The following is a 12,136-nucleotide window of genomic DNA, read 5'->3' as shown; positions in this document are numbered from 1 at the left end:
TTTGTTCTAGTTTGCCTCTCAGGGCTAGAAGCTGTATGCTTGAGATACTGAAGAGCTTGGTCTCGTCTTCAAAGACAGGAGAGCAGAATTTCAGTGATCCTGAAATTTCAGAATTTCAGATCCTGTCTGTGACTGAGGATGTCCCCCCCAACCTTGTGCTGTGGATGTGCCCGGTTGCATCTCTCCAGCTCAGGTCATCTGGGAACTGTTTCTACTTCCACCTGTTGGATTTCCCTAAGCAGGAGCCATGGCTTCAGCTGTTTATTTGGGTTAGCTGAGTCTTCCAGTGAGGTATGTGGCTGTTGACAGCTCACCAGATGAGAAGTGTTTGGAAGAAACCACACAGCTCTGCAACCTCCATCTTCTCTTGAAAGCCATTCATCGTTGCGTGCCCCGGGGTCAGTGCTTGAGCTGTGTCCTGGCCTGACTGGGGTATATTGCCACTGCTCCTACATTTTGTCAGCATGCACCCTGGGTAATGAGCTAATGGAGCCAAGATCTTCACAGGTGTGAAGAATATTGATGGGATAAACCTGAATTTGGGTTCTGAGGTGTTGGTGCAGAGTTGTAAGAAGGAAGAGGGCTGCCTGGAAAAGGGAAATAGGTACTGCACAGGGTACCATGCTCAAAGAAAAGAGGGATTTTTTTTTTTTTTTTACTGTGAAATTCACAGAACTGTATGGATTGACTAATTGGGACCGAACTTACCTGGTTGAGTATACATCCTTTGAACAGCCCAAGAGAGGACGTCTTGCCTTTGTTTACCCTTGGAGGGCCTGCCAAGGGAGTTATTCTGCTTCTTTTGTTTTTAGTGCAGCTTCTCTGTAGTACAGCTTCTCTGCTTATAGGATAAACACAGGTGATGGGACAGAAAGAAAGCAGGGCTGGAAAAAAATCGCTGTACGTGCTTGTACGCTGCTTGAACCTACCAGAGAACCAGCCAGCCAAAAAAACCACCTGAACCAAACCCCAAGGTTGTGACCTATTGATGGGATGGGAATGGTGCCCTTCCCAGCTGAACAAGAGGGCAGTGCTACAAATTATTCTGTAATAGTGCACTGGCTGCTTTCCAAGGAATGGCTACACCCTTGCTCAGGAAAACCTTGGTGGTTGTGTGGGAGGTCACCAGTTTCTGCTCAGTCCTTAACTCTTTACCTTGAGGGTCAGGTAGCACAGCCAAAGAAGGTCTTTGAGGAGGCAGAAATGATGGTGGTACTCCAGTGCCATGCTCTGTTGTTGGCGGGGAAACTAAAATGATGAAAATGTCAGTGGGGAGGGAATGTCATCTTGTTCAGCCCCCAGACTGAAGCAGGGGATAGCCTTGAAGTTAGATCAAGCTGCTGCAATGAGCCTACGTTTTCATTAATACTCAGATCTGCAAATTGGCAATCATCAGTATGCAAAATGAGCTCAAAGCACTGTAATTATGTTAGCCAAAAAAGAAGCTGTAGTCCTTCATGTCTTCTCCCAAGCCTTTTTTCCATTGTAACTGGCTTTGCCTTCCTGCAAATCTCCCTCCATGCTGTGGGAAGGACCATGGCAGACATCTGGAGACCACAGAGGTCATTTCACCTCTGAAGCTTCTTCTGAGTAATCTAAATTTAGAGTGCAATAGTCCTGTCTCTTAAAATACAAATAAGCACACTTGTATGAAATGTAGTAATAGTTGGGACACTTGGAGTGGATATACAAGAAATAGGAATAGTATATGTGTGGAACATGGTGGTTTCTTCTTTTATTGAGAGTTTATCTGAATGCCAGTCTAGAGAATCACAGAATGTCAGGGATTGGAACAGACCTCTGAAGATCATTGAGTCTAGCCCCCCTGCCAGAGCAGGACCCAAACTAGGACAGGTCACTCAGAAATGCATCCAGGTAGGTCTTGAAAGTCTCAAGAGAAGGAGAGTGCACAGCCTCTCTGAAGAGCCTGTTTCAGGGCTCTGTAACCATTACAGTAAATACAGTCTTCCTCATGTTGAGGTGGAACTTCCTGTGCTGTTATCTTGAATCCATTGTCTGCCATCATATGCCAGGGCACAAATGAGAAGAGGTTGTCCCTTCCTTCTTGATGCCCAGACCTCCTATACTGATACACATTAATGGTGCTCTTATGTCTCCTCTGGTTAGCAAACAGAAGACATACTCCTAACTGGGGAGGGGATTTTACACAGCTCCAACACAAGTGCTTTAGCTCATGATGTGAGTGTGGATGACTTGGTGAAATGTTTGTTCTTGCCTTGTAGATAAAACTGGCTTTTGCAAAAACTTCAGAAATGCTGGTGTGGCTGTGGGAGCTGGGCTGAGGAACTGATATAGGCTCAAATGTTTTTGGTTTTAGTGTGGGTTTTTTTGCCTCAGTACTTGCTGCTTGATGTTAGCCTGATGTGTTCCTTGGCCCAGGTCTTTTATGTCCCAGCACAAGGAAGGTGCAACAGGGACAGGAAGAGGCAGCAGGAGAGAGTTGGGCTGCCTTCCTGCACTTGCATGGGCAGCTTAGTATGTTCTTGTTGTGTGTGCTCATTGGGATACTATGGAAATAATATGTTCTATGTGAGATAAATAGCATTTAAGGAAGTGGCTATATGCTGCTGATGTATGAAGATTATACTTGTGTTATAAAAGTGCCACCCAGTTCCCCAAAGATTTCCCCGTGTAGGGCTTCTTTGATACCCTCATTCATCAAAGGCTTCACATCTGAAAGGGGAACCCTGTGTTGGGCTTTTGTCACAGAGTCTTCAGTGAGGTGTCACATGAACGGGGGAAAAAAGAAAAAGGGCCTGAAAAGCAATGTGAAAATGCCTCAGGAGGAGATGTGGCTTTTTAGATGACTGAAGTTTCTTTGAAGCATGCTGGGTTCTCACTGCATGTTTTCAGTGACGTTTGGACAAAACTGTACAGCTGCAGGTGTCTGGGATTGCTAGCAGCCTGACATGAACTCACTGATAAGCTGTTTTCAGTTCAGGTACTAAAGTGAGCGAAACATTGAGTGGTGAGGGAGGTGAGATGCCTTTCCCTGGGCTGTTACAGACAGCCTCTACTACTTAATTTTGAAGGTCATGGATTTACCCATGCCATGTACCTACCACTGTGAGAGCAGCAAAGATAAGATGTGTTATTCTTCTGAGTTTTTTTTTTTTGTTTTTTTTTTTTTGCTGCCTGCTCTGGTTTGGAAATACCTTAAGGTTTGACTTACAAGACAGTTTCAAATGTTCAAAGGGAAGAAGTAAATTATGCATTTCACTTGATGTGGGATCTCTTCCTGCCACAGGAACCATTCTAACTTCACAAGGTGGTTGTGGGTTCTGTGCTTTCCCTGGTAACAATGCTCTCTGTCCTTTCAATAGGAATGTCCAAAATGCCATATCACTATCGAGAAGGATGGAGGCTGCAACCACATGGTCTGTCAGAACCAGAACTGCAAAGCAGAGTTCTGCTGGGTGTGTCTGGGCCCCTGGGAGCCGCATGGATCTGCCTGGTGAGTTCAGGAGCCTGCCTTGCTGGGAGCTGAGGAGCCATGATGCAAGCAGCATTGATTTGGTCTGAAATCTGTGGAATTGGTGTCCCTGTTACAGGTACAACTGTAATTGCTACAATGAGGATGATGCAAGGGATGTACAGGAGGTGAGTCCATAATCTTTGGTGACAAGGGGGATCATCCCCTGTGTCATGCTTTTGAGTTTTCTGTAAACCTATAAATCATCTATGAAGAATTCCTGGATTTGGGCACAAATCTAAATGACAGTTAAATTCCCCAGCAGCTTTAGACTCTTGCTGCATGTCAGAAAAAAAAAAAAAAAAAACAAAAAACAAGCACTCAAAGTCATTTTAACCCAATTTTAAAAACATGTTAACTCAGTCATCTGTCATACTGCCATGGCCTGTTCTATAGCATCTCTTCGCATGAAGCTGTGATGCTGTGGATCTGAGAGGTCCTTGCATCCTTCATAAAATGCTCTTTACTGCCAAGTTCTTCATGCAAATCCTGAGGTGTACACAGCAGAACACTGGGCTGCTGTTGCTTCAATAACTATACCTGAAGGCTTGACAAAACAGAAATCATGGGTGAAGATGCAGCTTCATGAAACAGTTTTGTGAATATGGAAAGAGCCAAACCCACTTTGATGGGAGAGATTGCATGCTATGGGCTGCAGCTTGCAGAAATCAATTTTCTTCATCTCTGTAGAAGTATCTTTATAGCCAAGGACCAAAATAAGAAATGCAGACCCTCCTCCTGCAGATGATAGTGATGACTTGGGCTGGTGTGTGCTGCCTTTGTCTTTCTTTTTTTTTTCCCCAGTTGATCTGTCTGTGGGAAGAAAATAAGATTAATGGCTGTGTATTGAGTCATCCTGGCTCTCTTATACAAGGTAGCACATGGTGTCTTTCCCCTGTGCTATAATCAGTGTCGCCTGGACAACCTAAGGTTGCCCTCTTAACACAAGCACAGTAATTGTTATATTAGAATTCCTTATTAGCCACAGAAAAAGAAAAACAAAAACCTCTCATCATTGTGGCACGTGGAGCATTTATATCCTGTGACTTGAATTGCAGAAATTCATATTGCTGTGACTTGAGACTTTCAGATTGCTGTGACTGATCAGGCTTTAGCAATGTGATTCTAATGACTTGCAAGGTTGTGAGCAGGGAGGTCACAGCTGAGCTGGGGAAGTGCCCTGTGTGACAGAGCTGAGGTGGGTTTGGCCTCTCATCTGCCCCCAGTGCAGGGTTAATGGCACCATCGAAGTTTGGCCAGTGTCCTTTGGAAAGGAAGCTCATCCTCAGGGTCAGGAGCAGCCTCCTGGCAGGTTTGTCTCTTGCATCCATTACTGTGTTTTAACTATTTGTTTTCTTTTTCCTTAATGGAAATTAACACAGCGATCCAGAGCAGCCCTGCAGAGGTACCTGTTCTACTGCAACCGTTACATGAACCACATGCAGAGCCTGCGCTTTGAGCACAAGCTCTACTCTCAGGTGAAGCAGAAAATGGAGGAGATGCAGCAGCACAACATGTCGTGGATCAAGGTGCAGTTCCTGAAGAAAGCAGTCGACGTCCTCTGCCAGTGTCGTGCCACACTCATGTACACTTACGTCTTTGCCTTTTACCTCAAAAAGAATAATCAGTCCATTATCTTTGAGGTAGGTTGTCAGGAGTTCAGATTACAAAGCTGGGTGAAATAGGGATTTACAATTTGTTCTCAATTGTACAAAAGTGAATCTGTTGTAATATTCTGTTGTGCAAACATTAGAGGCCCTGCTGGGTATCATGTAGCATTCACTGCTGGAGGAGGAAGCCGAGTCACAAACTACTACACTCTGGAATAGGAAAGGGATTGAGGTTCTGTCTTAATGCAACCTTTGCCAGATCAGATCTTAAATCTGGCATTCAGTGCTGGTTTTTTTCCAAGGACCCTATTGGAAAAATTGCACTTCTAAGTCAAAATGGGGAGGTCCAGTCTGCTCTGCAGGTGAAGCTATATTGGCTGCTTTATGATTTAGGACAGTCCTTTGCAGCTCTTGGTGCAGAACATAAGCAGGATGTTTCTGTGGTTCCACACTCAGCAAAGGGAACACAGAACTACTGAGTGCTGGGGAAAACTCTGCTCTGGTGCTGGTGGGCATGGACCAAGAGTCAGTAGAGGCCTTGCCAGTGCTGGTAGGAAGAACAGACAGAGAGGGGAGAGAATGGGAGATCAATTGTCTTGTGCTTCACTGACCAGTAATTAGGAAAGGATATTTTTTTGGCTTGACAGGGCATTGCAAATTGATGAAGATATGTCTTGCAGGTGGATATGCAGATTCTCTTCTGATCAAATGAAGAAATTGCAACTTTATCAATCTTTCTGCTCAGAGCAGTTTCCTGGAGCATTACACAGTGCATATCTAATTCTGTGGGGTTTTTGCAGTACTTACTGCAGTTGGATTGAAGAAAAAATTTTCTTCCTTTCCACCCCAAAAATATGCCTTTTTTTTTCCTTTTTGTCTTTGCAGAATAACCAAGCAGACTTAGAGAATGCCACAGAGGTGGCATTCTGGGTACCTAGAGCGAGATATATCCCAAGATTCACTGCAAGACATAAAGCAGAAAGTACAGGATAAGTACAGGTTTGTCTTTGCTTTCTCTGTCTCAAAACTGCCTGAGTGCCCGTGTAGTGGCCAAGCTACAGTCTTCTCCAGAGTCCTGTCCCTGGGAAGCTGTTTGCTCTTGGCTTTCTGCCATGCACTGTGATCACGAGCTGCTCCTTGGGCATCTGAGGACAGCAGCAGCTGTGTCCTGTGCCAGCCCCTGAAATCATCAGTTGTGAAGCCCTCATGCAGCTGCTGGCAGCATGGTTTTGGGTTCCTGCAGGAATCGTCCCAAAGGGGAGGTGACAGCCTGCAGGGACAAGTTCCCACTTCCGCCTTGCATCATTTCTGCTGAGCTATAGCTACAAGACTGAACCCCATAGGGGAAAAAATATCGTAACCAAAAGCAATGGCTTTTCATATGCTGCTGTTCCTGCACAGCAGGAGCACCTGGGGATGGCAAGGACCAAGATAGGACCTACAAGAGTGTGGAGAACAAGGAGTGACTTTGTTGTTCCCAGCTGACAGCTTTGGCCTAGGCTGAATTGCCGTAAGAGCAATCAGCTCCTTTATTTATTAATCGGCTCCTTTATTATCTGCTGGGTCCATTTGTGAAAAAAAGTGGGCGTAGAAAAGCCACCCAGAAGAGGAGGAAGAGAGCAGCCTGCCCAATGGTGGAAGAGAACATAAGAGCTGGGGTTCAGGTGACACAAATGCCAAATGCTTTTTACAGTCCCAGAGGACTTTTGCACAGCGGAAAAATGCAAAGCTGTAAATGTGGATGAGTGTAGTGTAACGAGGCAATCAGGTGCCACTAATTGCCAGGGAGTGAGCATGAGCTTGTGTCAAGCCCACCTGTGCCCAATTAGGGTGGGCCCCCACTGCGCATGAGCAGGACCAGGGGGCCAACCCTAATTGGGCACAGGTGGGCTTGACACAAGCTCATGCTCACTCCCTGGCAATTAGTGGCACCTGGTTGCCTCGTTACACTACAGATGAGTCACAGGATTATGCCTTGCCTTTTTCAGGCATTTTGCCAGAATCATTATATTTGCTACGCCTGGCTTGGGGGTGGGGTAAGAGCCCAGGTAGGGTGAGCCAGAGTGACAGAGGGACTGTGGAAGTAGCTGTTTAAGTGTGATGCTATAGTTTGGCAACGTGGCTAGGACTGGACAAGATTGCCAGACCTCTTCCGTGACATCTTCTAGTTTACCCTTTAAGATGACGATTAAGTAGGCACCTCAGCTCAAACTGCTTGGTCACTTAAGGCCTCTGAAAGAGAATCATCTTCTAGGGGTGATATTGGCTATCCAGAAGAAATTAAAACCTAATATAGTCTGAACTGCCTGAAAACACAGTATGCCAACCTTGACTTTGTGTTTCTGGGAAGAAAGTATGCATCTGTCAAGCCTGCACAGGTCCCTCATTATCTGGTTCAGTCATGTCTAAATCATGTCCTGCACGGTGTTCCTTGTGTGCTGGTTACAGTGAATTGATGCAAGACTGGGACCAAGGATGTTTTTGAGCTGGATTTGAAGAGGGAGAGCCCTGGGGAGCTGCAGGAACTGACCTCCTGACTAATTTGGTTTCAGCTGTTTCGATCTCTTAGCTTGCAAATACATTTCTAGAAAACAGGTTTAAAGCCCTGTGACCAGCAGCAAAATAACTGAAGTTGGGAAAGTGGAAACTGTGCATGTTTGCTGTCACATGCTGCAGCAAATCAATGGGACCTTGTCTAGGGTGATTTCTGTTGCAATAGCCGATAGGAATGAGAAGAACCAGAGTAGTTTTATTTGGATAAACGTGATGCTCTGATCAGATTCTGAACAGTGGCATCATGAGGGCTGTGGGTTAAGGCAAGGAATTTCTGCCTACATGTTAGCATACACTGGGATCCTGGATAGCTTTCTGCTAGGATCTCCTGCTGGGGCATGCCCCCTTTGGCAAGCAGAGGGATGTTTGGCTATTGCCCTGAAATCCAGGGTCCCACCTGTGAGAGCCCCTTTGTGTGCTGCCTGGGCCCATGCATGTTCCCAGAAGCAGAACTGCACAATTCCCAGCAGGAATCAGTAACTTGGCTGTTAGCTCCTGGGTTCCAGTCTTCCACCTCTCTAGGGTGGGTGCTGCCAAACAGTGACCTGGCTATGCAGCTATACTTGGGGCCTTGGGAGCTGTTACTGAGGCTTGTCCCCTCTGTGCCTAAAGATGATGTAGACTTCAGCATTACTGCTGGAAGGGGATAGATCCAGAAACACCTACTGCTTATCTGTAACTTGCCCATGGAACCTGAATACTTTAAACATTTCTCCGCTTTATCTTTTATATCAAGATTTTTATCAAAACGAACATGGCATCTTCTGAAATGTTCCTATCTGATATGTTCCTATGATAACACTTTTCCTTAGTGTCATTGATACTGGTCAGACTGTACCTAACTCTGGGATCAGTTTTATTTGCAGCTGGCTGTGTTTAAGTGAGTGTAGGTGGGAAAACCTTGCAGACTGAAGTGCTCCTCTGAGACCCAGGAGATGCTGTGCGAGATACAACTTGGGCTCCAGCCAGGCCCATCACCCTTGCAGGCAGCCTGACCTCTCCCTGGGACTGTGAAGGAGAATAAAGCTGGCTCAGTGTTCCCAAGGTTTTGCCCAGCTAGCTCTTGGATTTTGTTGCCTTGGTAGGGCTCGGGGAGTAGGTGCCAGCCCATGTTTGAGGAGAACTTTATCCCCTTCTGACTGTCACTGCTACCCCCTGCTCTGGCTCTTTGCAAACTGCAGCTGCTGCTGCTTCCTTTTCCAGCTCTTGATTGAGGTTTTTCTGCTGTGGGGGTTTTGTGGGTTATTTTCAAATGGGAAATATATTTGTGTGCTGTTTTTTCAGCCAGAGACCTGGAGCTGAGTGACTGGAGTTACTGAAGTCTTAATTAGCACTGTTAATGAGGGAGGTCTCTCGTAGGAGCTAGGTTTAAGGTCAGTTGGTGTTCCAGTGTACTGGGGATGAGCTGTGGTTCCTAACCTGCCTTTCCTCTGCCTTCCCTCTTTGCCACAGATACTGCGAGAGCCGACGAAGGGTTTTGTTGCAGCACGTGCATGAAGGCTACAAGAAGGACCTGTGGGAGTACATTGAGGACTGAGGGTGGCCCCGCATAAAATGAACTCTTGAAACCTTTCCCATCTCTAGAGTGCTCATGTGACCCCTGTAAAACACACACACACACACACGAGGCACTGCACCTGTTACACCACTGGTCTGTAGTACCGGGCTTCTGTTTTCTTAACAGAAAATTTAAATAAATTATATTGTAATAATTAAAAAAAAAAAGGTAGATAAACTATTGTACAACAGTATTCTAGGCAGTCAATAAGAGTGGGACAGATGCACTAAAAAAACCAAACAAAACCCTCCAACTTTAACTTGTAACGTAGCTTCATTCTCCAAGCCGACTCCTTTTTCTTTTCTGTCTTTCTTTTTCCTGTGTGTAGTACAGATGAAAATTTAAACCAGTTTCTTTATACTGCTTTTCATGCCTAAAACAGCCATTTTGTTGTACTTTGGTAAAGGGGAGGTTCTCCTGTCCCCCGCCCCTCCCTCCTCTCTGCCACTCAAGTACATGGTGAATGTTGCTTGGCTTGCTGTGAAGATGGTTCCTGGGGAGGGGAGGTGGGGGGGTACACAGCAAGGGAAAAAAAAGTCAACCTTTGTATATGACTTTTAAAACAAAAAGAGAACAACACAGTATCTTTCAAAATTGTATATAGTGCATAGGCATGGACAAAGAGCAAGTGTGGCACGTGTTTGCATAATGTTTAATTACAAAAAATATTTATTCTTTAAAAATCTTCAAGATTATGTCTATTTGCTGTGCATTTTCTTTCAGTTTGATTTTTTTGTTTTGTTTTGTTGTTTTTTGTTTTTTTTTTCCCTGGGATGGGGTGGGGGAAGTGTATGCTGGTGTAGTGACTATATAATTTTACTTTAATTTTTTTTTTTTTTTTTTTTTAAGGCTTTACCACAGAAGTTGGGTTTTTCTTCTTCCTGCAGTTTCTTTACACCCAGGGCTTTGTGTGTGTTTCCCTGTCCCCCGAGGCTTGGTAACCCCCTGTGCATTGCCTTAGTGCCTGATGTACACTGCGATTCAGGATGCTTTGCCCTTTTTTTGGCTCTGGATTGCTACCTGCCCAAATCCAACTTGCCTGTTCCCATCCATGCTCCTCTCTAATCCCAGAGGAGGATGCCTGTGCGGGTGCGTGTGTGTGTATGTATAGAGTTTTATTTTAAATTCCAAGGCAGGAAAAAGAGGAGTATTTTTCATCACTTCTCCAAAGACTTGCAGAAAGATTTTGGCTGTGGATCTCCTCCCTCTCCCCCTTTCATCTGTCAAACGAACCCTTCCTTGCTGTTTAAGTTTCACTTACATTATAACGGAGTCGTAACATTGAAAAGGAAAGATGATGGAATTGTTTTTGTTTGTTTTGGGCTCAGTTACTGGGCGTACTGTCCTGGCAAATATTTAACACTCCATCTAGTGCAGTAGAATCATAGAATCACAGAATCATAGAATCCTAGGGGTTGGAAGGGACCTCGAAAGATCATCTAGTCCAACCCCCCCTGCCAGAGCTGGGCCACCTAGAGCACTTCGCATAGGAACGTGTCCAGGCGGGTTTTGAATGTCTCCAGTGAAGGAGACTCCACGACCCCCCTGAGCAGCCTGTTCCAGGGCTCTGTCACCCTTACAGTAAAAAAATTTTTTCGAATATTCAACTTGAACCTCCTATGCTCCAATTTACACCCATTACCCCTTGTCCTATCACTGGTCACCACTGAGAAGAGCCTAACTCCATCTCCCTGACACTCACCCCTTACATATTTGAAAACATTGATGAGGTCACCCCTCAATCTCCTTTTCTCCAAACTAAAGAGACCCAGCTCCCTCAGCCTTTCCTCATAAGGGAGATGTTCCACTCCCTTAATCATCTTAGTAGCTCTGCGCTGGACTCTTTCAAGCACTTCCCTGTCCTTCTTGAACTGAGGGGCCCAGAACTGGACACAATACTCCAGGTGCGGCCTCACCAATGCAGAATAGAGGGGGAGGAGAACCTCTCTTGACCTACTAACCACACCCTTTTTCTTTCAGGATGCCATTGGCCTTCTTGGCCACAAGGGCACATTGCTGGCTCATGGTCATCCTCTTGTCAACCAGGACCCCCAGGTCTCTTTCACCTACACTGCTCTCCAGCAGGTCAGCCCCCAACCTATACTGGGACATCGTGTTGTTCTTCCCCAAATGCAAAACTCTACACTTCCCCTTGTTGAATTTCATCATGTTTCTCTCTGCCCAACTCTCCAGCCTGTCTAAGTCTCTCTGAATGGCAGCGCAGCCTTCTGGTGTGTCAGCCACTCCTCCTAGCTTAGTGTCATCAGCAAACTTGCTGAGGGTACATTCTATACCCTCATCCAAGTCGTTGATGAAGATATTGAACAACACCGGTCCCAGTACCGACCCCTGAGAGACTCCACTAGTCACACAATTCCAACCAGATTCTGCCCCATTGACTACAACTCTCTGACTCCTTCCTTTCAACCAGTTCCTGATCCACCTCACTACCTGATCACCAAACCCATACTTGATCAACTTATCTACAAGGATGCTGTGAGAGACGGTGTCAAATGCTTTACTGAAATCAAGATAAACCACATCTACCGCTCTTCCATCATCTATCCATCTAGTAATTTCCTCATAGAAGGCTATGAGGTTAGTCAAACATGATTTACCCTTGATAAAACCATGCTGACTGCTCTTGATGACCCCCATGTCCTTGATATGCCTGGAGATAGTGACAAGAACAAGTTGTTCCATCACCTTTCCAGGGATGGAGGTGAGGCTGACCGGTCTATAGTTACCCGGGTCTTCCTTCTTGCCCTTCTTGTAGACTGGAGTGACATTTGCTATCCTCCAGTCCTCAGGCACCTCTCCTGTTACCCATGACTTACTGAAGATGATGGAGAGTGGCCCAGCAATGACCTCCGCCAGCTCCCTCAGCACCCTTGGATGCATTCCATCTGGACCCATCGACTT

General features: G+C 45.6%; 1 protein-coding gene across 1 annotated transcript; it reads left to right on the top strand.

Moving 5' to 3' along the window:
* The first annotated feature begins 3,330 nt into the window (after positions 1 to 3,330).
* LOC103526944 (E3 ubiquitin-protein ligase ARIH1) lies at positions 3,331 to 9,741 on the top strand. Its single transcript, XM_030457384.1, is given in 6 exon segments — positions 3,331 to 3,475; positions 3,573 to 3,621; positions 4,876 to 5,136; positions 5,989 to 6,027; positions 6,029 to 6,102; positions 9,109 to 9,741. Coding segments are annotated over 6 exon segments (588 nt in total). The 5' UTR covers positions 3,331 to 3,395; the 3' UTR covers positions 9,194 to 9,741.
* Positions 9,742 to 12,136: the final 2,395 nt, after the last annotated feature.

The sequence above is a fragment of the Calypte anna genome, chromosome 10 (genome assembly GCF_003957555.1).
Source record: "Calypte anna isolate BGI_N300 chromosome 10, bCalAnn1_v1.p, whole genome shotgun sequence".
NCBI lineage: Eukaryota > Metazoa > Chordata > Aves > Apodiformes > Trochilidae > Calypte > Calypte anna.
This window is presented reverse-complemented; position numbering and strand designations above follow the sequence as displayed.